Below are 27206 nucleotides of genomic sequence, written 5' to 3'. Positions count from 1 at the left end.
TTAATAAAGTAGTTTAGATTACAAAATTTGAAATAATAGTTTTTTCAACAATAATTCGAGAAATAATTGAGTTGAAAAGTCGTATAAATAATGTTTCAAGGTTTTTTTTGAATAATCGTCAAAAAACTTGATAAATATTACTGGAGTTTTTTTTCCTAACACAAAACCGTTATTTTAACACCTCACTACGTGTTTCGATCACCAAGTGATCATCTTCAAGAAGAAGTTTGATCTTCCTATACAGAAATCCATTTACATTCAATTTTATATTGGATATGATAGATTGTTCTGAAATATCAGTTGATTTCAAATCCAACCTACGATTGGTCAATAAGAAAATAATAGTGTTTATTGAAAATAGGAAAACATTATGGAAAAGAAGTAAAAGTTTCATGAAAGACACAAAATAATTGAAGCACCATCAATGGGGGTAGAGGCAAAACAAATTGAGAATGATATTTTGTATAATGAAATCAGTTGAATTGAAAAACTCATTTTTCTTAAACTAGTTTATTCAAAAATAAAAATTTGAGTCGAATTTGACAATATAGTCGTTAACGTAAAAACATTACATTGCACAATATAACATTCAGTAAAACAATCTATAATATTAGCTATCTTACGCCGCTGCCTTATCTTTGACAGCTTTGTTTATCACACTAATTGCTACATCTAGAGTTTTCTTCCATGAAGCTATTTCCAGGGGGGTCATAAATGTCGAAAACAACTCTATAATGGTGTCCTTGAGTTGCTGAAAAACAGAAGTTCATCAATGTCGAGTAAAAAATTTTTGTTATGTGGTTTGAAAGTAACCATTTTCTGGACGTCGATTGCGGTGAAATAATAAAAAAACGAGTTTAAAAAAACTGTTTATTGAATTTCCATACATTGTTTGAAAAATTCACAAATTTGGAATATTTTTTCTTGAAGTTCTATAATGAATACTTTAAAAATACAATAATAAAGTGTTCTGCAAATGCAATTTCTCATGATAAATGAATCGAATATATTCAGTTCTCAGGAGTTGAAACTACAACATTTTATTCAGCCATTATTTTCCACTGTATATTTAGATAAACAGTTTGGATATTATAAAACAATGATAAAAATCAATTGGCGCTCCGGGTCGACTTCATTGATTCCAGTGGCGCATTTGCTTTTTCAGCTGCAGGAAAACCCGGAAAAACCTGCAGCACCACATCATCTGAAGATCTTGATCTGCCAATATCATCTCTCTCATAAAACAAAATGTAGGGTGTCCCCAGAGGCTCCAATGAATTCAATACATCGCCAGAACAATTCGTGACACGACTATCGTCAAACTTAAACCAGTCCGTTTTGTCTTTGATCAAGGCGTAATAATGACCAAATTCAACGCCAGAACCACAGTGAACAATGACTGCATGAATATTATAATAGTGGTCTGCTAGATTGAAGTGTTCATCTTTTTCGAACCTTCGAAAGAGTTTGGTGCTTCCGTCAGAGTTTGAGTCTTGTTTGAAGATCATCAGTGTTGTTATTAGAATGACTGGTGCCTCAGCTATACCTGTTTTCTTATACTAGTCAGTTAGTTTGGCGCATGTTTGGCAGTACAGTTTATCAATCACCTGTTGAAAGTTCCATTGTCAGATGATTCAACAATAAGCTTTGCACGGACTGGTTATTAGTCATATTAGGAAACGCTAGAGTAAGTTCCAGAAATTCACATACGTTTTTGCTACATCTTGAACATTTACTACAAAGTAAACAAGTGAAGATTTTTCCAGCAAAAGATTTACAAACACAAGACACGATAGACTGTACTGAATCATTCAATCCAGAGCGGTCAGGAGTATTGATTCTGCTATTGTTTAGCCCACGAAGAGTATTCAACAAGAACCCCAAGAATTCAGTTCAATCCCCTTGTTGTCATAACGAGTATCTAGTGGACTTTAAAGACTCCAGGAAATCGTTTGGAGAAAAAGATGATGAATTTTTACGAAACTACAGCTGCATAAACAGGTATTTGAGTTTGGTGAATAAGTAGGAAACATTCTCGTTCACGTTCATTATTAAAACCTCGTTCTTGAAACTTTTCGTCATGAACAACACTTGTAAAATGCTATTCATGTAGCAAGTGTTTCCTAAATTATCTGATCCAATTTTTTTCTTAAAATTTTCAGGACAACTCTCTACTGATTCGTAAGGAAGAACGTTTTCCACATAATCTGCATAAGAACCATTTCCCAAGCTGCGATCGATCCTTCCAAGTGAAGAAGGGTTTCGTAGAGAGATCGATTCGGCTTTTGCTTCATGAAGATCTTCCGCTGAAAGGAAACCAGAACCACAAGGACTGAAACTCATATTTGGGGGGGCAAGAATAACCTAAGTCCATTGACCGCACTATTCTGGAAATAGTCCTAGAATTTCATGTGAATGACATCTATTTCATTCACATACAAACTGGATAGAAAAAAATAACTTTGGTGACATTCAATGTTTGAAAATATTATTTCGGATGGACTTCTCTTGAGTTTGTATATCAAAGAATCTTTTGTACATGATTTATGCATTTTTCTAAACGCGGCTCCACTGCATGTATGAAAACATCACTGAGAAAAAGATTGTCAACTCAATCTCGTGAACAAAGCTCCAAGCGAGAGAGAAATATTCCATTTAGCAACACTCTAACAGAAATCAAAGTGAGTTTGGAGGGTGTATGCACATATACCCAAATCACTAGTCACCGAGACTCTGTTTAGAAGGTGTTTGGTTCAAGTTCAATGGATCAACATGGAACGGCACAAGCTAGGACGAAACAGAACGAGAAGCACAGAAACGTTTTTTTAGGGACAGAGCACAAGCACTACAGGAAAATCCTTAAGGCGCTCCGAGAGCGGTGCCTGTTCGAAAGTAGCGATTCACTTTGGATTTGAATGGTTGGAGACTAAAGAAGAAAGTAATACAGATCATGAAATCATAAAACAACAAAAATTAATTCGCGCTCCGGGGCGACGATTTCAGTGGAGCATTTGCTTTTTCAGCTGCAGGAAAACCCGGACCCGCAGCACCACATCAACTGGAGATCTTGATATGCCAATGTGCTCTATTCCATAAAACAAAATGTTGGGTGTCTCCAGAGGCTGCAATAAAGTCAATATATTGCCAGGAAGTTCAATACACATGAACGCAGTGTTCCAGATGGAATATTTTTTGAACAGTGAAGTTCGAGGGGTACTGAGCTGAACCTCAAAACGATGGCAGCCACAGTTCATCGCGCATTTCTCATATGTACCGCTCTTCATGGAATCAAATGTGCCAAGTCACTTGAACACTTCACGTGAAAGTATCTTAAAGACAAATCTCCAACCTTTCTTCGATGTTCCAGGCTATCAAGGTTGCACGTGATGTTTGCGTCTCCAATCAGGCGGACGGCTCTTTTCTTGATCCAGCAACTCCAGGGTATGTTTGGGGGCAGAGCTCCACACATGGTAACAATACTCCAAAGGAGGTCTGATCTGAGTTTTATAAAGCCACAAAAGCTACTGAGGTGTGAACAGTTTTCTGGTTCGGAACAGTGTCCCAAGCTTTTGTGAAGCAGCCTCTGCAATTCAAGTGACATGATTGTGCCGGAACATATTGGTGTTCATTTTGACTTCCAACAAACTTATCGAAGCACAAAGCGGAATTGTCTGACTTGACATTATCATTTTCGGTTCGGAGACATCTTTATTCTTGCAGAAAACCAATGCATATGTTTGTGTGGCATTGAATTGAACCTGATTACTTTCACCCCAATTCGAAATCACTCCTAGATCCTCATTGAGATATGCAACCTCCCGCTGCCAGTGAAGATATGCCTTCGTAGCCAATGTCCTGGATTCCAAGTGAAATGACGAGACAAATGTGTTGTCATCAGCAAAGCAATATATTAGATACTTGTTTTTTTCCAATGAGTCGCTACTATACAATGCAAAGAAGGTTGGAGAAAATATGGATCCCTGGGTATTCACCAGCGTTGATGGTGAAAGTATAATAATTTCATGCTTTACTTTGAGAAATATTTCCCAAAACGCAAAGTTCTCAATCAAGTCAAAGGGAAATGTTGGGTTACTAATGATGTGAAAAAATCTAGTATGAAGTTGAAAGACTTGTTCAAATTAAAAAAACAAATTCCTTCACTATCAGATTTGTACAGTCAAGAAAAACGTAAACACAATAGTCTTGTTGATTCAGCAAAGAAACAATACTTCCAACAGAAAATTGATAAATCGGACAATCCAGCAAAGACTGCATGAAATATTGTATCCGAACTCTCAAATAAAACAAAGTATGTACGAAGCATAAACCTCAAAATAGATAATGACTTGATCGAAGATGATGAATCTATTGCTGAAATATTCAGCGAATACTTTGAAAACGTCACTTCCGAAACTATATCAAAAATTGTTAGGCCCCCTCAAGTAAATTGTGACCATCTAATGAGGAAATTAGGTAATCATCATAATTCTATGTTTTTATATCCCTATACTGATAATGAAATGTTCCTTCTACTCAGTTGCAAATTGAAAAACAAATTCTCTTCTGGACATGATGAAGTGCCACTCTTTGTATTAGAACTGCATTGACAATTTTGGTTGAACCTCTTACATTTCTGGTTAACCTTTCATTTCATACAGGAATATTTCCGGAAATATTGAAAATCGGTAAAGTAAATCCCATCTTTAAAAAGAAAAATTCATTTTTACCAGAGAACTACAGACCCATAACGGTCCCTTGTGGATTCTCCAAAATATGCATACCTAGACAGATTGCTTAATTTTCTCAAACAAGAGAAAATTCTATCAGAAAATCAGCATGGTTTTGTGAATAATAAGTCAACCGTGACTGCAGTTCATTCATTTTATAATAGAATTATAAAATGTATTGACACCGGCGAGTGTCCTGTTGGGATCTTTTGCGATCTCAGCAGGGCATTTGATTGTGTCAATCATGATATCTTGATATGGGATAAGAGGTTTACCACTAAAATGGCTTTCAAACTTCTTTCAAAATCAAAAGCAGTACATTAAAGTAAATAATGCATCGTCTCAAATAAGAAACATAAATATAGGGGTTCCACAGGGATCCGTCTTGGGACCTGTATTATTCTTATTATATATCAATGATATTGACAAACTGGATGTTCCCGCTTTTTTTACCTTATATGCAGACGACACGTCCGTTGTCTTATCATCTAATGACAATGCAACATTAGTCAAACAATGTGAACTAACAGTAACCAGTATGGAAGAGTGGTTTGCTGCTAACCTCCTTTTCATGAACATGGAGGAAACGCAGGTGATAAGGTAGCATAATAGACAGAGAGAATGTGAAGAACTATTTTTTCATAATCTTAGGACGGGTGAAGAATGTGTAAAATTCCTGGGTTCACATGTTGATAAAGGTCTCACCTGAAAAATTCAATGTAAACATCTGATTTCCCACTTGAATACTATATCCTTCCAGCTGAGGAACCTAAGACATATCCTCAGTCTTGATATGCTATCTATTATGCACAAGTCGATAATAGACTCCGTTATGGAATTTGTTTTTGGGGCGAATCCCCCTTGGCAAATGGAGTATTTATTGCTCAAAAAAGAGTTATAATAAGGAGTATGACTGGACTGCTATAGTTTTAAAAATATGGGAATTTTAACAATGTCGTCTATATTTATATTTGAAACTTGTTTATACGTATTTAAAAATAAAGCTAAATTCATACTGAGATCTGATATTCACCATCTTAATACCAGACAAAAAAATAATTTAGATGTTCCCCATTGTAGAACAATGATATGTTCGAAGTCATCAAATGTAATAGTACTTGATCGTACTTGATCAAAAAGTGTGTTTATGACGTGGATTCGTTTTTTCTGCAAGCAAATGTAATGTAATCTAACTCTATTGTGAAAATTTTGTCATATTTTATTTTTTATGTAATCTAATTATCTTTAGAATGAGACTGTGGTTTGTACTGTTAGTATGCCTAACTTCTGTTAATCTACTTTCTACTTTTAAGACAATTCCTATACAATTTCTTATTGTCTAAAGGAAAATAAAAATTATTATTATTATTATTATTATTATTATTATTATATCTATCAACAGTCTTGCAGGGAACGTTCTTTCAGGAAGCTGGACAGCCATACACAGAAATGATACGACAAGCCATATCACTGAAGTTTGGCAAGCAAACCCACATGCCACATAGGGCCAAAGGCCTCAAGAAATATCAAATATTTTTATTTGGTTCACCACTTTCGTATGGGAAACACTCACCAAAAATGATTCTTCATTTACTTTCCTAGGCTGATGGGATTCTCCAACTTTATTTAGGATAGGAACTAGCAACTCTACATCGTCAATAGCGTCAACTATTGCACTGAATCCATAAATGACACTGTTGCAGTGTGCTTGGTACTTGCGGTTTTTTGGTAACTCATCCAGTGGGATATCTTTGAATGGAAATAGTTGTAATGCTTCTGGGTGATTCTTGAACAACCTGGAAACGAAGTGAATGAATAATGAAATCAGAGGGTATTCAAATGATTTCTCAAAACAGTTATAGAAGGTACCGATTAGGGAACTTTCCATTAATAATATGTTCTCTCAGGAATATGATATGGAGTTAGGAAATATGTCAACTCCATTTCCAATGGAGACGTTTTCGAAAAATGTTTTCAGATTTCGTGCTTCAAACTTTTTCGAATAGTGGAAATGTACTCTTGTAATATTGAACTGGAAATGGTACAGCATTTCAAAAGATTTTTGATTTTTTTTGATGATTCAAAACGTACTGTAAATGTCATGAAGCTCGAAAAGTTGTTGGCCACAATTTGAACGATTGACAAAAACTGTCACCTGTCGGATTTATGTTCTTTGATTTTGCGCAACCAAAACGATCCTTTTTCGGATCGAATCGTCACGTGTGAAGAACAGTGGATCATCTCCGACAACAGGAGACGTTTGAAACAGTGGTTGGACATCGATGAGCCACTTAGGCCCTTTCCAAAGGCGGAAATCCAATGAAAAAAGACCATGGTTATTGTATGGTGGTCAGCGTCTGGTGTAGTTCACTGTAACTTTCTGCAACCGGGCAAAACCATCGCAGCGAAGTCCCATTGGAAGGAAATCGACAGAAAATTACCGAAAATTGCCTCAGCAGCAACCGGCACTGCTCAACCGAAGAGGTCCGATCCTGCTTCACGACAACGCAGCACGTTTTACAAACCATCGGCTGAAAAATTGAGCATCGAAGTCATGCCTCACCCACCACATTCCCCAGATCTCTCGCTAAGCCACTATCGACTTCGAGAAGGAAATATGAAGATCAGATAGATGTTGGTTCACTGATGGATCAAAAACACCTTCCGGTTACGGTGCAGGTGTTTTCAGTCGCAGACCCAGGACAGAGATATCAACCTGCCTAGGAACTTATGCGACTGTATTTCAAGCGGAAATTTACGCTATTGAATTGTATGTGGAAAGATTGGGAGAATCCAACCTCATACAAAAGTCAATGAAAATATTCTCGGACAGTCAAGCGCAGTTGCAAGCTTTTGGCTCCTACCGAGCAACGTCTAAACAACTCTCCTGGATACGAAGACTAAACGTCTTTGGTCTGGTTTCCTGGCCATCTCGGACTGAAAGGCAATGAAGCTGCTGACTCCCTTGCAAAGGAGGATGCTACAAGCAGCTTTATCGGACCAAAACCTGTCATTGGCATCGCTTTATGCTTTTCCAAACAAAGAGTGAACACCTGGATGGCAAGAAGATTTATGGACTTCTGGCAAAATCTTCCAGGAGTGGCTCACTCCAAGGCGTTTATTCATCCTTCGAAGCTTGATACCAAACAGTTGTTGGACTACAGTATGGATGAGCTGAGTTCATTTGAGCGAGTGTGAATAGGTGTGAGCCTTGCGGGTTGCGGTGGAGATTCGAATAGACCCACTCACTTTGGACCTAACCTAACCGTCTCTTCAAGAACTTCGAGAACTTTCTCATCGGTAGAACCTTCGCCAATCAGGACCAAGCATAAACGGCCTTCGTCGACTTCATCGAATCTCAAGCACGCAATTTTTATGATGGCGGAATCAATCGACTTATTAAAACGGACAAAACTCTTGAGTCAAACCTTTATTCTGAATTCAAATTTTGGAAAATCAGAAGAAAATTTCAATACTTATTATTCAATGAGTGTCTTCTTTTTCAGATCATACGGGTTTCAAGTTTTGAATAAGGCACCCTATATTCGATTATTCAATGATGATTAACTGTATGCAACGAATTAGGTTTCGGAACTATTTCAAATATACAGGGTGTTTACTAAAAGTGGTGAAAAAGTCTAAGGCGTGTTCCGAAACTTATTTTTTAAAAAAGTTCATGTGGATATGTAGGTTCAAAAATACATTATTTCCAAGATACAGGGTACCTTTATGAATATCCGTTGTCACAATATCAAATGTAACTTGACAAATGACAAACATTGCAAAGACACATTTTTTTTTTATTTTTTCAAAAAAACAAAGTGAGCTAGAAAACAGATTACGGGGTGGAACAGTTTCATTTTCAGATGTATACCCAACACGAAATTGAATGTTAGCAGAAACGTCAGTGCCGTAAGTTTTTTAGTCAATAATTTTGACTAAACTGTGTCTCGAGCCGCCACTGGACTCAAGTTCTCATCACAGAAAAAAGCATTGACATATATAACAAGAATCGTATGAGGGTTATTTACTCACAGTGATGATATTAGAAACACCCAGTATTTCGAAAACAATGCACTTTTGGACCTATGTTTGTGTTTTTTCTTTTAAAAGTAGCTCCAGAAGACGTTCGCAATTGGAAAACACTTCAAAAATATTTAGAAGAATGTAATTCATCTCACGATCTTTAATGTAACCGTATCTTAATTCTTAGATGAATCATTTTCAAAAAAAAATTTAATATAATGTTTCTTCTTCAATTTTTCAATTTTTTTTTAATTAAGAGATTATATACGGAATTACCAAAATTTTTGAAGTGCTCTCTCCTGATTTTGAGTTCGAACAAATCAATATTTATTCGTATTTTCTCATCAACTTACATTCATGATAAAATCATTTTTTATACGGATGTTTTTCAGGCTGTTGTCTTTTTTCCAGCCATCTATCTCCTTCTAATAAACTCTCATCAAATTTGATTTTATTATATTTTGACACCACACATATACAAACTTGGATTCAGTTCTATAATAGTCATTCATTCGTTCCCATTAAATTGAACAACTTTTTTGAAGATTATTTATATTTATATGATGAAAAAACCTAACATAATGATCGAAACTTACAAATTCAATAAACTGACGCCGCTTTCCACTGGGTTTTTCCTCACAGCTTCGTAAGAACTCTTCACTAGATATCTGTCTCTAGACGTCAGCCCTGTCACCGGATCAGGATCGTCAGTTCTTCCAGTGTTTTTGAACCCCAAAGCGCTCCAAACGAATCCCATAGTTTTGGATGTGGGGCAAACTACGGAAAAATATTTTTGTGAGATCAAATGGTGAAGAAACGACTAACTGAATTGCGTTTGTTGATGACAAGTTCTTGGAACCGGCTACATAGTGATAAGTTATCACTTACTCGGTTATCTTCAACAGTTGATGAGGTCAATGTCGTCATTTTATTTATTAACTAACTGCACAGAGTGATACATTTATGTTACTACCACTTTTGTTACTTGGATTTTTTGCAATAAACATAAGCAGTTTCACTTACACGCAAGCGCCGAATGTGTGAAGAATTTATTTTGAATTTTTTGCTTTCTTTTTCTTTCTTTGGAAGATTCCCACATTTTTTGCATGAAGATGGAGAAGTAGAAAGCCGAAACCTCCCTTTCTCGAAAATTATCCATTCCAGAAGTGGAATTTTTTACTATAGCAGCTAACTTGTCTCGTCATTCCATTTGGATTGGAGATATGTCTCTCTCTTATACATAATAATATATACAGGGTGTTAATTAAGTATGTACTATGAACTCAACAGACGATTCTTCAGGTAATTTTAAGACGAAATGTTCATATAAACATGGGTCCGCAAATTCTTCGTTCTCAAGATACAGGGTATTAAAATAAAAAAAAAAGTTTTTCGTAAATATCTTAAATATCCTTTGCCTAATTTTGTTGTGATTTGCCAATGATATTATTAACATTAAGGCGCTAATTTAGCTCGAACATGATTCAATTTATTGAGTCCAGTGGCGTCTCGAGCGGGATTTGAACGAATATTTTTGACTTAAAAATGTACGCCACTGGCTTTTGTGCAATTTTTATCATTTCTTTGGATTGAGCAATTAGAAATACAACTGTTTTGTCCCTAGAATTTTTTTCGTATCTTGCTTAGTTTTTAAGAAAAAAAAGTCGACCTAATTGCATATCCCTGGACCTCGCAAGAAATAATATGGGTCATTAAATGTTTATTTTGGAAATTATTATTTTTACAGTTTTTCATTCCTAATTATGTAACAATAACAACAAATAATAAATAACATCAACATCTAGACCAGTGGTCTCCAGACTACGGCTCGCGGGCCAAATCCGGCCCGCAAGTGTCATCAATCCGGCCCGCGACAGCCAATGATTTACTGTCATCAATCTGGCCCGCGACAGCCAATGATTTCCTAATTGTTGTTACTATTGCTGTGATAAGTTGAAGAAGAAAACACAGAATGATAATTACTCGGTTACTGTCGATTTTTCGCTTCTTTTCCATACTAACAAATCACACATAAAAACAATGAGTCAAATCAAAATACTTTTATTGACGGGTGTTACTTTATTTCACAATAGACAGTTTCGCTTCCTTCGCCTTTCCTGCGCAGACTAACTCGCAGTTGCGCCGCTAGCCTTTTTATATGCAATTATTACTGCCATCTCGAGGTGATCGGAATACACTAGCTAGAACCAGAACTTTCTCGAACCAACGCGGTAATTCCAAATATTTAATTACGCCCAATGCCACCTAGCGAGTAGCCAAAAAAGATAGTACATAGTACCAGTACTCGCCACTAGATGTCGTTAAGTGTCACAATACACAATAATAACTGAAATGCAAAAAAAGCGTTAGTTTGCTTAGGTCACGCACTTTGCGACTATCCTAGTCTATAAATATAGTCAAGGACAGGAATTGGCCCTAGGAACAAACTGAAAAGATCATTATGGCCCGAAGGCTTCAAAGTTTGGAGACCCCTGATCTAGACTAACGAATTGCACTAAATTAAGTGTTGGAAATGGCCTCCTTCGGCTTCAATACAACCGTCTATCCGCCGCATCATTGAATTTAGCAGTCTGTGGCGTATATTTTTAAGTCAAAAATATTCGTTCAAATCTCGCTCGAGACGCCACTGGACTTGATAAATTGAATCACGTTCGGGCTAAATTAGCTCCTTAATGTTATTAATACCATTGCCAAATTACAACGAAATTAGGTAAAGGATATTTAAGATATTTACGAAAAACTTTTTTTTTTATTTTCATTTTAACATCCTGTATTTCGAGATCGTAGGATTTGCGGACCCATGTTTATATGAATATTTCGTCTTAAAATTACCTGAAGAATCGTCTGTTAAATTTATGGTACATATATATATATATATATATATATATATATATATGTACATATATGTACCACCAAGGGCGGTACATATCAGAAATACGCAACGGACTGTGGCTGCTCATCGTTTGAACAGCTTGAACTTCACTCTTTAAGAACTCTTCGCATAGGCACTGATCTTAGAGAACCTCAAAAAGTTTCCTGTTGTGCTTGTGTTTTGTCATCAAAAAAATAATATTCATCGTATCAGTGACAATTTCAATTCTTCTGTTATCTATACTCGAAATTGTATGAGATCATAAATTGATGGTTGTGTTTTGATAATATTGAATTATCTATTCTCAGAAACTGGATGACAACGTGATGTGTCAAAAGTCAATTGACTTGAAAACTCACAGTCCACATGAAAATGACTTGAAAATAATATGGGGAAAAACCCAAAAACGTCATAGGGAACACCTTTGTACTCACACTTGAATTTTGTACAGTTGATCGATATACATATCATTTTACACTCTGTAAATGAAGTGTTGAACTGCATATCATGAACGATAAAACCAGCAGATACCTAGTTACTCGACAGGGATCAGAGTTGATTATTGTTAGAACTTTTTCAAATAATGGTGCAAGTATAACCTTTGCGTTTGTTTGTAAATGGTTTGACAGTAATTAACTTCCATTCCTGTCCCTCTCATCAATTACTAATTTTCTCAAAAAAAAAAATCGAAATATGAACATGATACCTGTTTACACTGAGGTAAGGTCTAGTAGTTATTTCAGATCGACTGTATGTTCTTGTTTGATTCATACCTTCATTCATTTAAATAACTTTTTTCGAGATCAATTGCCATAACATCAAACTGATATTTTTGCACTCGACGCGCGTTTCGCCAACAAAGTTAGCATCCTCAATTTTCTTCTCCTGAGGATGCTAACTTTGTTGGCGAAACGCGCGTCGAGTGCAAAAATATCAGTATAGTGTAAGGGCAATTGATCTCGAAAAAAGTTATTTAAATATTCATTTATTCAATATGGAATATGGATAAATTGTAAATTGATGTTGATTATTTTCAACACAGTGTTCCAAATCATGCATAGGTACCTAGTATGGCCTAAAATTTTCCAAATAATCTTCGATGCAATTGATACTTCAAAATTCATATGAATATTTTGAATTTGTACATGCACGAGTTGAGTAAGAATAATTTGATTATTGAACCAGCATCAAAAGAGAGTTACTGAGAAAGAAACAAAATTGTGTTTTGAAGTTTTCGCAATCGCTCAAAAATCATTCAACTATACCGGGTATCAACGAATCTATTAGCCACTGATGAGTGGCTAATGAGCCCGAAACCGGTCTGCAAGTGTGCCCGTTCCAAAATTGAAGGTCGACTCTTTCAGTTGTATTGCCAATTGCATATGCAGGAAATTTTCTGTGAAGATTCCTGCACTGACGCCTGTCAGATATAATCCAACGCCTTTCGTGGTATTAGCCAGTGGAGTAGTTATTTTCTGATAGCTTGAACGTTTAAAGTTCATTTTTTAGATTCATAACTTCTAGACCATTAGGTATATCAAAATGAGATTTGGTATAGGTAAATGGTATGTGAAGAGGAGAGTTTTCAAAAATTCGTCATTTTCCGGAAATGGCTCCGGTTCTAAATTTTTAAAATAAACACCCTGTATATTGCGTTTCGAACAAGGAAGAATGCACTTTGAAAATTTACTATACAATATTGCAAATGAAGTAAGTGCACCAGAAATTGTTAATTAATTTTGTTGAAAATGTTGATCTAATCGCAAATAAATTCGTAACTTTAGATTCGTCAAAAATACTTTTATCGGAAAGTGCTCACAAAAGTAAACAAATCATTATCCATGGCACACTTGACAAAAGTAAATAAATCATTATCAAGTATTTTTCTCAGTAATATTTAATTCATGTTCTTATTTGTAATCCAATCGCGAAGAAATCAGTATCGTTAGTTTCGTCAAAAAATCCTTTTTTCGGAAAAGGCTTATCAAAGAATGGCCGCCATTTGAAAACTGATAGTTAGACACGAAAATGTAATTGTGCCAATATGTCTCATTCTAATCTAACATACTAGTCACTGAAAGATTGCGATTGTAATTTTCTGATATCAACTGAGGTCCTTAGATTACTTTACATCCGATCATGACCACCTAGCTGCAAATTCAGAAGTTACTCTGAAAAAATTAAGTAGGCTCAAAACTTTCGAAAATTCCACATTCTGATTCACAATTGTCTCAGAAATCCAAATATGTTACAATATACAGGGTGTTCCGTTTACAAATTCAGAACCGGAGCCGTTTCCGGTGAAACCGAAAGTGAGTGGAATATAATCCAACGCCGTTCGTGGTATTAGCCAGAGGAGTAGCTGTTTTCTGATAGGCGACAGTCCATTCAACCTACGGTGTAGGTATATCCGAGACTGGCTTGAACATTCAAAGTTCATTTCTTCAGAAATCCTACTGTTAAGCGTACATTCTTCCTTGTCATTGTCAGATATTTCTTTGGCGCTAGCTTCCCAGGGTCGCCCAGGGTGATCCTGGTGAGACTGCATTCTTCGATTCTATCCCATCTCTTTAGGGATTGAGCATGAGTGTGACGTTTGGCTAGTTCCGCAATTGTCGAAGTCATCAGGCCGTAGATGTCACCGAGTCCTAAAATTGTTAGTCAAGCCGCTTCCTTGGCTAAGGAGTCTACCGAAGCTTTGGCTCAATCTTGGTGGCACTCTAGTACTAGCCCAGAAGTTACACGTTGTCTGTTCAAGGCTAATAGGGCTTGTCTACTATCAGTGCAGGTTGTTATGTTTTTGCCAGTAATTCCTTTCCTGGTTATTTCTTTTGTGACGTTTGAATACCAGCTAGTTTTGTTTGAACCACGCTGGTATTTTTCCCATTCCCCACTTAATCCTTAGGCTTAGTAATCTGGAGTAATCTCCACATCATAAGCCTTCTTTGGTTTCTGAGACGTCTATATATATGCGTATTGCATTTGAAGCATTCGACTCTGTCTTCTGTTTTATTTGTATTTTGTAGGGTTCATTAAACACGAACCTGGGTTCAATTGCATCACTGGCTATCTACAGCAGAGGTTGCGCAGTAAGCGCTTCCCGACATAGGCTCAGCCTGAATTGATCCATTCCTACTTCGAGGTTTACACCAGCCGTGCGCAATCGTAACATGGTCATTAACGCAATCTCCTCAACGTGCAGGTCCAGAGGGGTCAGACCAGTAATTATTTCCATTGTCATGGTTGGTGTTGTTCTCATAGCTCCTGTGATATTCAAACATTCCAATCGCTGTGTTTGATATTATTTTTGGATGGCAGTTGCTTGTGGAACTTTCGGTCCCCATGTATTGGCTCCGTACGTTAACATAGGTCTTATTATGGCAGTGTAGATCCAGGTAACCACACGGGGTGATAGACCTTCATGTCCTCCAACATTGCTCATAAGCCACATATGCTCTTTTTTTTCTACTCTGTAGGTGAGAATTTCTTCCATGTTAACTTCCTGTCGATGGTAGAATTAAAAGCGTATATTTTTAGAAGAGATTTATTTTTGGTAAAGTTTTTGGCCTTCTACTTCTCCATCTTGATACAAAAAATATTTTTTGTGTATTTTTAGAAGAGATTTATTTTTGGTAAAGTTTTTGGCCTTCTACTTCTCCATCTTGATACAAAAAATATTTTTTGTATATTTTTAGAAGAGATTTATTTTTGGTAAAGTTTTTGGCCTTCTACTTCTCCATCTTGATACAAAAAATATTTTTTGTATCAAGATGGGTTAGTGGAAGGCCAAAAACTTTTCGATCTTGAAGCATGTGTATGTCTTAATAAAAAACCTCGATTTTTACTAGAGTGCCTATAATGTATATTGTTTGTTTGCTTGGATTGAAAATGATCATTGACAATTTCTCAGCTAGCATTGCAGGAATATGACTTTGTATCAACAATTTCGTCAAACTTTTTTGGAATCAATTTACTACATTCTTTAAAGATTCGACCGCACAATCAATGATTGTTGACATCGCAACAAAATTCATTTTTACTTCCATTTTGTTATTGCTCAGAGTCCTTTTTGAGATATTCTGTGACTGTTAATTCTCAGTAAATCATTATTATTTGTTAATTTCGCTATCGAAGTGATGAAATAAAATTTATCTGAAAAAGCCATTAATCTTTTTTTTCACACTTCAAAAACAAACATACATTATGACTTCGAAGTGATCCACTTATCCTAGAAAAAACAAAATATTACGATAACAACGATATAATAATCAATGATTTGATTCAGCGTCCATGTAGATAGCAGTACTCAAAAATTTGTAATAATATTGAATAACAATTCAATTGAAAATCAATGGATAACAATCGAATAATGACTTGTGTTCCAGCAGAAGTTACTGCTTTCGAAGGTAATAACAAATAAGTCTGAAACACAGCGTGTTTCATAACTACGGTACAAAACTTCAGAGGGCGAATCGTTAGGTATTTTTAAGAGAAAAAGTTCCTATAAACATATGTCGTAAGTTGCTTCGGTTCTGAGATACAGGGCGTTGAAGTTTAAAAAACGGTATTCATACAATATCACAAATAATCATACACTTATTAAGTTGAAATCTGCTACAGTTGTTTGAAGTGATGAGGGGCTTATTTACCCCAAACTTGATTGAAATTATTATTCACTTCTTAGTAGTGCTGGTAGAAAAAATAGGCAGTAAGGTAGTCACCAATCATTTCTACCCAAACGTTCAACGAACATTGTTGCTGAAAATGACTTTGTCTAATAACGTGGAGATTTCCGTTAGCCCAAAAATGATCATTGTGAATGTTCATAATAGTGTCAAATATGGAAAATAATCATGAAATAATTCAAATTCATTTAAGCGAATTTATGAATTGAAAGTGCAACAAAAAAGCTATCATTTAATAATCTGACGATTTTGATCTGACGCAAACTATCGGCCATTATTATAATGTGCAAAAAAAATTCGCCATTTTGAAATACTTAAGCGCGTCAGATCAAGATATATATGGTTTATCTTCATGTTTTAGACGTGCTGTCTCATAATCTGACGATTATCTAGAGGGATTCGCTTGATCAAAATTTTTTTTATATTTTTTTTCAATTCATTCAACTTAATCAATTGGAAAGCTCAGGAAATAGCAATCAAATGAATAAGAGTATGTTTTTTAAGTAGAATACTTGTATTTATAAGAAAATAATTTAAAAAAAATCCTCTAAAAAATTTAATTTTTAATAATCAATTGATTAATTAATGAAGAAATGAGAAATGAAACTTTCTATGTTTTTACCACTTTCATTTGTAACTAACGTTACTGCAGTTTCATCCTATAAGGACATTTTCAAACTTATATTTTGTTTATTTTTTGTGTTAACAGCTATGAAAAATAAGAATACAAAAACCAAAACGGGATATACAGTACAAAATGCTCGGACTGCAACAAATTCTATATCGGCCAAACCAAGAAAAAACTGATCCAAAGGTACGATGAACACAAAAAGACATACATAAACCCAATAGTATATAAAACAAACCACGCAACACACGCCATACAAAACAAACATAACTTTCCCCCACCAGAGAACATAAAAGTCATAAAACAAGTCAATAAGGGAAACCGCATGGACATTTGGGAAAACTTAAACATCCATAAATTTAACAGTCAAAAATCACTTATCGAGGAACAAGTACAAATCAAAACATAACAAGACCTAACATTCAATATATTAAACAAATCAACAAACACGCCTAGAAACAATAAACTTAGAGATGCCTGTATTTGGATGTAATCCAAATACAGGCAAATTTACCTAAACCAACAGAAGTACATGTATTGAGGCGTTGGGACCGTATAAAAAGACACACAACAGGATCACACATTCAGATAGAATAGTGCCTAGAGGATGACAGCACGACCAGCTGTCGAAAGCGCTCGCAGATAATTGAATAGAAGTCATAAGTTTCAAATCCATTTTGTAACATACATTAATAGTAAAATACTGAAAATAAAAGAAAAATTAGTTGCATCATCCAAAAAATCTTTATTATTTATATCAACGATTTGTCAAATATGTTTACCTCAAATATTGAGACAATTATGTATGCTAATGATACCACATTTGGCATCAGTATTAATAAAGGGAAGTGTCTGGCTAAAATCCTTGGGAAAGTTAGGGAACAAGCAAAAACCTGGTTCTTGACAAACAAGCTCATACTCAATGAAAAAAAAAAACAAAAGTCTCATTTTCGAATCCAGAATATGCTACAATGTAGAAAAGGACCTAGACATGCTGCACACTAAATTTCTGGTTGTAGATGTAGATGTCAGGCTACTATGGAACATACATATACATATATATACAATTTGCAATAGACTGAATAGTGCAATATTTGCTATAAGAAAAGTTAAACAACTTATTAACCAATCTGCTGCAATAACTACTCATTATGCACTGTTCGAATCCATTATCAGATATGGCTTGTCTGTCTGCAGCTCGGCAGCTAAGTTTCATCTAAATGTTATATTCGTCATTCAGAAAAAGATCTGTAGGATCTATTATAGGAGCTATTTTTGAAGACTCCTGCAAACCAGTCTTCAAAACGTTGAGAATAATGATACTTTACTCTCTGATAATGTTTGTAAAGTTACTATATGTCAAACAAAACATAAATAGTTACTCTGTTGTGTCCGATATACACGGTCACGACACTAGAAATAAAGATAATTTGATTATACCTCAAACCCGGTTACAAATAATGCACGATACTATTGATATCGAAATGTAGAATGCCCTACCTCTCACAGTACGTTCTCTGAACTTTACTAAATTCAAAAAACATTTAAAGACATTACTTACGGAAAGTCCCCTATATGGTATTAATGACTTTTTCATTCACTCTCTGGACCATAGAGCAGAGATGCCGCATGATTGTATGTATGTTCTGTATTATTATTTTTATTGCACAGTTAAGTATCTTCTGAAGATTTAATATTTTACTTTTTGAGCATATGTTGATTTTATCGTATTTTGTGGCATGTTCTAAAGCTGTAGCTGTTTATGAACAATATACAAATTTGAATTTGAATTTGGGATATTGCATTTGCTACTTCCAAGGTCTCCGTTTGTTCTTGTCTCCCAAGTTTCCCAGAAACCGTTCCTCATAAGTAGTCATTGATGGTTTCCTCTAGGATACCTTTATCATTTTTATTGTATTACTCCAGTCATTTAAGCTTAAATTAAGTACGAATCTCGGAATTCTAGATACCCAGCTGAAAGTCTGTAAATACTTGTATATTGACACCCTATAAGTTGTCTCAAAACCTACATATGGTAGGGTGTACGCAACTATTAAATTTCAAGGTCGAAGGTCACAAAAATCGGGTTTCCTATGGGTTTTTTGCTATTTGCCATGAAAACCGAACGAGGAGTATCTCGTGGTCGAAGTACGAAAGGAAGTGTTTTGTGTGAATGGGTATATGCTATGTACGCCACAAATACTATTTGTGAGGAAATGGAGAAGTTCTTCTTGGAGTCGACCGAGCAACACGTAGTTTCCAGAGACTCAAGATTGAAAAAAGACAATGCTGACGTAAATATACTATTTGATTGGTTTAAACTTCATGATCCTTTTCCAAATACTACGCAGTTAAAATCGATAGCTTCTGGAATTGTTGGAAATGAGCAAATTAACTGCCACAGAGCTAACGAAATTGAATTAGAGTCTATGAAGAAGATCACCGGCTTATCATTTAATGAAATAAAGTTGAAACGTTCCGAAAAAGTAATGCCGCTTTCCAGTGTTAACAAATCTGTAAAAATAAATGATTGTGAAGTTGCAGTGGATCCATTATTACTCGTCCAAAGAATTACTGTCAGCAAACAATTTGAAAGAAATCTTGAAGAATATCTTCAATATGAATCGAGTCCGTATCCAACAGCTCTATTTGATAATGATGGCATGAGAAAAACAACAAAATCGTCAATGTATGACAACATGAGCCCAATTGATTTTGTTCTCAATGAAAATAATGTGACGTTCATTATTGATGGCGGAGTTCTTCTTCATCATGTTATATGGAGCAGAGAAGATAGCTTTTCTATCATTTTTGATACATGAATTATTTACAAAGGCATTACAGTTCCAAAATAATTGTTGTATTTGACGGATATTCAGACTACAGTAAGAACGTAAAAACTATGGAGCAGCAGAGAAGAACTGTGGCACTTTCAAAAACTTATGAAGTCTGTTTAGATGAAATAATGGTTGTACTCAAGAAAAATTCTTATCAAATCGAAATAACAAAGATATGCTCATTAATATGTTAATTGAAAAATTACAAGCTGCAAATATTACTACTAAACAAGCCAGACATTATGCGCATGTTCTTATTGTTGAAACTGCAATTGAAGAATCGAAGTCTGAAAAAACTGCAGTTATAATAGGACAAGATATTGATTTACTTGTCATTTTAATTGGGCGTACACTGTCTTACGAACAATAAATTTTCTTTAAAAAAGTTGGGAAAGGAAATGTAAAAACGGTGATATACTCGACTAAAAGTTTTGATAATTATCCCCATTCCAAAACACATATTTTATTTCTGCATGCATTCAGTGGCTGTGACACAACTTCTGCGCTTTTTGAAAAGGGAAAAAATCATTTTTAAAAGTTTTTGACAAATATGGATGAACTAGCTGCAGCATTTGAGGAAGAAAATTGTTCGGCCCAGAGATTATTACAGAGTGGAACTCAAACCTTATTGGCAGTCTATAATGCTCCAAAATCTGATCATCTTCGTTATATGCATTACGTCAAGTCTACAAAACTTAATAAACCTGTGCAGGTTTCAAATATTTCACCAACAAGTGCAGCTGCTCATCAACATTTCAAACGTGTATATTATCAAGTTCAAACTTGGTTAGGGCATGATTTGGAACTCCAGGTATGGGGTTGGGCAATGCGAAACAATTTTCTGGAGACTATCATGACAATTTTACCATCTACTCCAGAAGATTTGCTAAATACAGTTGTTTGCAACTGCAAGAGTGATTGTGGTTCCGGATGCAGGAAAGCGGGCTTGCAATGCTCTTCAACTTATGGCCAATGTAATGGGCAAGCTTGTCTCAATGCTCTACCATATCAGAGCGACATTAACGAAGATGGAACCTTTGACCCCGAAATCATAGAAGAACTTGAGACAAATGTCGTTGAAGACGATAATGAAGACCAGTTTGAAATTTACCAGCAGCCGGAAGACGACGATGAAGAGGAAGAAGATGATTAAAATTATAAATTGTAGCTTTTGTACCATGTATTCCATTTTTTACTTTCAATAAAAATGAATGTATTGAATGATATTTTTTAATGAAAAGATTAATTCATAATTTATTTGTTTTTTTTTCATAATGTAAGAAGTTATTCATTAGGTTGAAATTCAAATATAATTCCTATATTTTCATTAACAATTCTGCAATTACATGGGCAGGTAAGTGTTGTTAAATAAATTAATACTGAATAAAAAGAAAATAGGTTAGGAAAAAAATGATAAAATATAATATAATAGTTTATAAAAATTGACAAACTTTCATAATCATTGATTTATCGATAGTTAATCAACTATATATGGCGCATTTTCGACCGGAGGCAAAATTTGTAGAGAATTTTGTATTCTACAATATTGATAATAAATACAAATAGCAAAAAACTCATAGGAAATGAGATATTTACAAAAAAAGCGCAAAAAAAACGATTTTTGTGACCTTTGACCTTGTAATTCAATAGTTGCGTACACCCTACCATATTTAGGTTTTGCGACAACTTTTATTGTGTCAATATACAAGTATTTACAGACTTACAGCTGGGTATATCAAATTCCGAGGTGAACTTACTATAATGACTGGACTATATGTGAAATATCCAATAGTAATTTAATATTTCCAAGTTCATAGAATTTTTCCCCGTTCGAAAGGAAAATTACCGGAAACCTCAATGCCATTGTCCTCAAAATACATCGAATAAGAAAAAAAACACACAAAGCCCTAATTGGATACAAAAAGGTTGTACCCTCTCAGACAGGAACAAAGAACGCGGGATACTGGATCGAAACTATCTTGTTTTTATTACAGGCATTCAAATGCAACTGATACGTTCACGTTGGAGAAGCTTTCACAGAACGGTGGACAAAGGGGATGAGGATTTCTTGGGAAAAATGGGAGGGACAGAAGAGATTTGCGATGTCAGTGGAAAATGGGTCGTACTTATATTATGGATCGAATCATTAGGTTCTCTCCATCATGGTGGCTAGGTCAACAATTGTAGTGTTTGGAAAACAAAATTCTTGTAGAACTGCGACTGGAGTGTTCTGGTGTCGGATAATATCCAATGTATCGGCATGAGAGGAAAATCTATACAGTGCATTCCTTTAATGTCTCCTCCTTTTAGTTTTTGAACGAGTCAACTCAAAAAATTTAAATTTGGGATGATAAAATTAATGCGTGAATACTTTATTTTGAAGTTAAATTGACAGATGAAACTTTCGAAATGGCGACTGGGCGCCATCTGGAAAAATAAAAATTAAGTGGAAAGATGGATCTTGTGACACATCATTTTGAAGCTACTGACGAATACTTCACAGCCCTAGAATATGAAGTCAATATCTTCACCTACTACAAAAAAGCGGAACATTCAAGAATTTCCTGAAGACAAACACATTAATATCGATATTTCTAGAAATATTCCTTTTTATCTGGCATATGGAAATTCCAATAACCCGATAAGGTTTGTTAAGTTATTTTTTGTTTATAAAAACGACAAAAAATGTCAGTACGACAATGTAGGACCTCAATTTATTGATCAAAATTCAGCAGGGGAACTGTATTTGAATAAGCTGAAAACTACTGTTGACCCTCTCATCACTGAATTCGATATGGATATTATATTCCAACAAGATGGAGCACCACCACATTACTCCAGACAAGTAAGAAACTATTTCGATAGTACTTTTCCCGGTCGTTGGATTGGCTGTCGAGGTCCTACAGAATGGCCAGCCCGCTCGCCAGATTTGACACCTTTGGGCTTTTTTATTTTTATGGGGCTATTTGAAGCAGAAGGTGTACCGAACTGAACCTGCTTCAATATTTGATATACGGCAGAGAATAATAAATATTTATAAAGATATTGACGTTACTGTGTTCGAGAATGTTCGGCGTGAAATATCGGATAGGCTGTTCATATGTCAAGAAGTTCAAGGCAGCCATTTCGAGCATCTACTGAACTGACCTCAAGCTTATTACCTCATATTATTTATTTATTCATTTATTTATTTGTAATACAATACTCTACAGGACATAGCCCAATTACAGAGCAGGAAATAACAGAGTATAATAAATACATCACAAACAAGTAACTGTAAAGTCTACAAACACCTAAAACAAGTGACTATAAAGACAACACATTTTATATTTTTTATAATAAGTGAGAAAACAATTATTTTAGGAAGTGGGATTTTATATCTGACAATTTGCAACTGAATATATCTAAATTATCGCTAACAGAGTTTCTCACTTTACACATGGTATGGATCGGAGAATTCTCCAGAACATTTGTGCGAGTTGTTTTTATATAGAAAGTACACGGGTCTCTGGAACAAATTCTAGGAATGCAAATATTGAACTTTTCCAATGTTGGGCATTCAACTATGCTTTTGATAATTTTATAGGTTAGTACAACACTATAGCAGTTTTAAAAATCGTTGTTGAATTGCTCCTATTCTATCTATATGATATTGATAAAAGGGGCTCCACACAACTGACCCGTATTCTAACTTTGATCTTATGAAAGCATAGAATAAAGTTTTTAAGGTCGAAGTTTCTTTGAAATCACTACTGTTACGTGCAATCAATCCGTACAAACGACAGAAGGAGGTTACAACATTATCGATATGTCTATTAAATAATAATGCAGTGTCAAGATCAGTAAATGTTTCTGGTCTCACCAGGTAAACGTTTCCTATTGAATAATCTAAGATCAAGATGTTAATTTTTAAACTATAGGAAATGACCTTACATTTATCCGGGTTTAGCGATAAGTTATTTTGATAACACCATTCTACAACCCGTCCGTTTGCTGAGAGGTTCACACAATCATGTTCTCAACGAGGCACTATAGTTTTAGATCATCGGCATACAAAAGGAAATATACACCTATAACATCTGCAATATCATTACTGAAGAGCAACGGTCCCAGATTTGACCCTTGTGGAACACCGGAAGAGGCACTATATTCGGTAGATTTGAAACCATTGAGCTGAACATTGTTTTCGATCCCGTAGATATGACTGAAAGAGTGCGATTAAGGATGGAGATAATCCAAAGGCTACTAGTTTGTTTGGTAGAATGCCATGGAAAAGTATGTGTGAATAACATCAGTTTGGCCCTATTGTCAATAGATTCAGCAATATGTTGGGTTACAGTCGGAAGATTGATGACCGTTGAACGATTTTTCATAAAACCGTGTTGGTTTATACTTATATTGCAACTTACATGCCGATATATAACTCGATCCAGCAGAATCTCAAAGTTGCAAATAATAGAGATAGGCCGATAATTTGAAATATCTCGTCTATCTCCTTTCTTGAAAATGGGACAGACTTTTGATGATTTCCAGATCCTTGGGATGGTAGCCGATCTTAAGCAGATATTAATTAGTAAGCACAAGTGCACAATCTTATAGGATGAAAGTGCCTCGTATACTTCGTTTTCACTGAAGCTTGGATATATCAAGAAAGTGAGTATTATCAATATCAGAGTTTGGTTGAAAAAGGGAAGAAACGGTATACGATTGTTTGAAAAGATTGGCAAAACCGCTTACGATATTAGAGGGCCCCTCCAGCAATTGACCTTCAAAATTCAGTACTTGTGATATTTTGGAGCTACCTCGGTTTTTATTTATAAATGACCAAAATCTGTTGGGATTGATATGTATTTCTTCCTCAGTTTCACCATCAACATCATGCTTTATTTTTGCCCGAAGTAAATGTAGTTAAATGTCAGGCAATTATTAAAAGTTCCGCCATTTTGTAGCAGATGAGGATATTGACTCCATATTCTAGGGTTGTGCAGTATTCGTCAGGAGCTTCAAAAAGATGTGTAACAAGACCCCCTTTCAATTCAATTTTTTCCCAGATGGCGACCAGTCGCCATCTTGAAAGATTCATCTATCAATTTCAAATTTCAATTTTTTGAGTTGACCCGTTAAAAAATTAAAGGGAGAGGGCAGTTTAATTCCATTCATTATGACTTCCAGAACTATGACGTTACAGAATTCATACTCCTGCTCTGCTAAATTATAATGTAACAACAATAACTAGGTGGAAGCATTTAATAATCGTCAACTATTTGAACGAATGGGAATAAATTACCAAAAAAATATTAACATCGTTTCCGAAGGAGACTTACTTTGAATTTCCGAGACGTGAAAGGGTTAAGAACTTACCCAGAAAAAATGATTCAAACATTATTACAAATACTTCTTTCCACTCAATCAAATTACACATTTCTCTTCGTTTAGTCAAAGAAATGAAAGTCAATACTAATAATATCCCGGCGGTACTATTGGAATGGTACAGCATTTAATATAGTTATAGTTTTTCATTGACTCTATTATTGAAGTAGAAAAAAGTCTTCAAAAAATGAATCAGAAATCGCGCTTGGTATTAGGGCCAATTCACACAGAAGAGATATTTGACGGAATGTCTTTGCATACAGAAGGGGCAAACTAATGAGGAGAAAACTTGTCTGTAGTTTTTCTGAGTTTCATTAGTTCGGAATTCCATTATCTGATTATATGAAATGATTTGAAATCCCTGAAAGAATTAAAAAAAATTAAGAATTAAAAATTAAAGAATAAAAATAAAAATTGAAGAATTAATAGCTAAAAAACAAGTATATTAAGCAAAAAACTTGAAATGAAATGAATATGTTGTGTATCTCTACGCTAGCTTGGCTGAATACATTGTTGGATAACATGTATGCGGCTTCTTTGAATTTCCTCCTAAACCAATGTTCCTCTTTGTGTATGATTCAGCGTGGGACCATTCGATGTTATGTTGATGGGTCCAAACATGCTCTGCTATTCCTGATTTGCTGCACTCACAGGGTATCCGGTAAATGCAATTCTTCAAACAAATGTAGTTTTTCTGTTACTTACTGTATTGGAAAATTATTTTTTCAGCGTTGATGATTTGTTGTTGGTGAAAAATGTATTTGTTTATAATAAATTTATCAATAGCTGTTAAAAATAAAAAAAAATTATTAATTAGTAATAAAAAAAAATTGTAATGTAATTTTTATAAAATTAAAATTTTCAATTGTTGATAAAAAAAATTGAAAATAATAATTTTTTTATTTTGGCAACGGTAATCTATTTTTTTGCCTATTAAGGATAACTTCACCGAAGGAAAAAAATGCCAGGGTTTCAGTTTAATAATTATAGGGATTTTTATATTTACTTTCAATTCAGAAAAAGTTAATAATTAACAAATTTATAATTAACGTTAAAATTGGTATAAAAACTTTTTGACTGCGGATTATTGTTTATTGATGTATCCCAACATTACATGAATTTTTCCATTCCTTAATATTTACATTTAATATGTTTGAATATTTTTTTTTGTTTTTATGTCAGAGTGACGAAAGTCGCGAGGAAGCCAGACTACCCGCTTTTGACTCTATTTTCAGGGCTCTGTAAAAATTATAAATAATCGAGATATAGTTTCGAAAGTCTGAATTTTTTTTTACGCAAATTCATTGATCTTTTCAAATCTTTTTTCAAATTTCCAAAATATCGAAAATTTTCCGAGATATTAAGAAAAAACTAAAGCCCCATTTTTTTCACTTAATTGTTCATAACTTTTGTAATTTTCATCGGCGCGTTTTCGGACTTTTCTTTAAACTTTCTAGACAAAAATACGAATCGAATGACACTTTGGTCGTTAATTTTTGGACAGGGCTGAAAAATGTCACCAAAAAGAGGTAAATCGAGTACATGTGAACCAGACTATAACTGTCAACGGAAAATAAAGATTTATTATCATTATTAACTGTATCTGGAGTAACTACTTTGACGAGGACAAAGTAAACCTGAAGAAATCGATGACTATTTGTTAAACGTGGCTGAAAGGGGTGGAATACAGCCTTTGGCTAACCCTTTTTCTTTTATGTATAAATGTATCCTTCATGCATAATAAACGGTATCATTATTATCATTATTATTATGAATTGATGATTGATTAAATATTTTTTTAGAAAAATGGAAATTCACGTTGTTTTTCAAACACACTTCCAATTTTCACAGTTTATTCCATAAACAGCTAATTATAATTTCATAATCAAACTCACCACAAGTACTTCCGAAACAACTTCTTTAGTTGTCTGTTGTACAAATAACACTTGAATACTAACGGAACAATGTAGCTACAATCGCCCACTCTTACCTAATTGATGTTATCAAAAGATAATTGCAGAATGATACCTGTCTTCCATT

General features: G+C 34.7%; 2 protein-coding genes across 3 annotated transcripts in view; both read right to left on the bottom strand.

Moving 5' to 3' along the window:
- The window catches only part of LOC111518327 (uncharacterized), a 55412-nt gene that overhangs the window by 18383 nt on the left and 9823 nt on the right, over nucleotides 1-27206 (bottom strand). The gene's annotated exons all lie outside the window — the stretch shown is intronic.
- LOC111518328 (neuroglobin) lies at nucleotides 495-27206 on the bottom strand. Of its 2 annotated transcripts, none has more exons than XM_023155712.2 (4): nucleotides 27062-27206; nucleotides 9350-9530; nucleotides 6301-6523; nucleotides 495-751 (listed from the first exon to the last, which is right to left on the bottom strand). In XM_023155712.2, exons 2-4 carry the CDS (start codon nucleotides 9508-9510, stop codon nucleotides 620-622), a joined length of 516 nt encoding a protein of 171 aa, XP_023011480.1. In that variant the 5' UTR covers nucleotides 9511-9530; nucleotides 27062-27206; the 3' UTR covers nucleotides 495-619. The 2 variants fall into 2 exon arrangements, with proteins under 2 accessions (XP_023011480.1, XP_023030515.2); XM_023174747.2 differs by lacking the exon at nucleotides 27062-27206 and adding an exon at nucleotides 25158-25303.

Source organism: Leptinotarsa decemlineata, unplaced genomic scaffold (genome assembly GCF_025532065.1).
Source record: "Leptinotarsa decemlineata unplaced genomic scaffold, Ldec_3_MD MMD2_tig00001719_RagTag_RagTag, whole genome shotgun sequence".
In the NCBI taxonomy this organism is placed as follows: Eukaryota; Metazoa; Arthropoda; class Insecta; order Coleoptera; family Chrysomelidae; genus Leptinotarsa; species Leptinotarsa decemlineata.
Note: the sequence above shows the minus strand (reverse complement) of the source record. Positions and strands in the feature narration are given on the sequence as shown.

What these genes read in the sequence shown, in the direction of transcription:
- LOC111518328 (XM_023174747.2), bottom strand. Translation starts at nt 25,293, where the DNA reads ATGCTGTACCATTCCAATAGTACCGCCGGGATATTATTAGTATTGACT. An exon ending in GTTTGAATCATTTTTTCTGG is followed by an intron (nt 9,531 to 25,157) that starts GTAAGTTCTTAA and finishes ATTTTTCCGTAG; the next exon opens with TTTGCCCCACATCCAAAACT. An exon ending in TAAATGAAGAATCATTTTTG is followed by an intron (nt 752 to 6,300) that starts GTGAGTGTTTCC and finishes TCTGTTTTTCAG; the next exon opens with CAACTCAAGGACACCATTAT.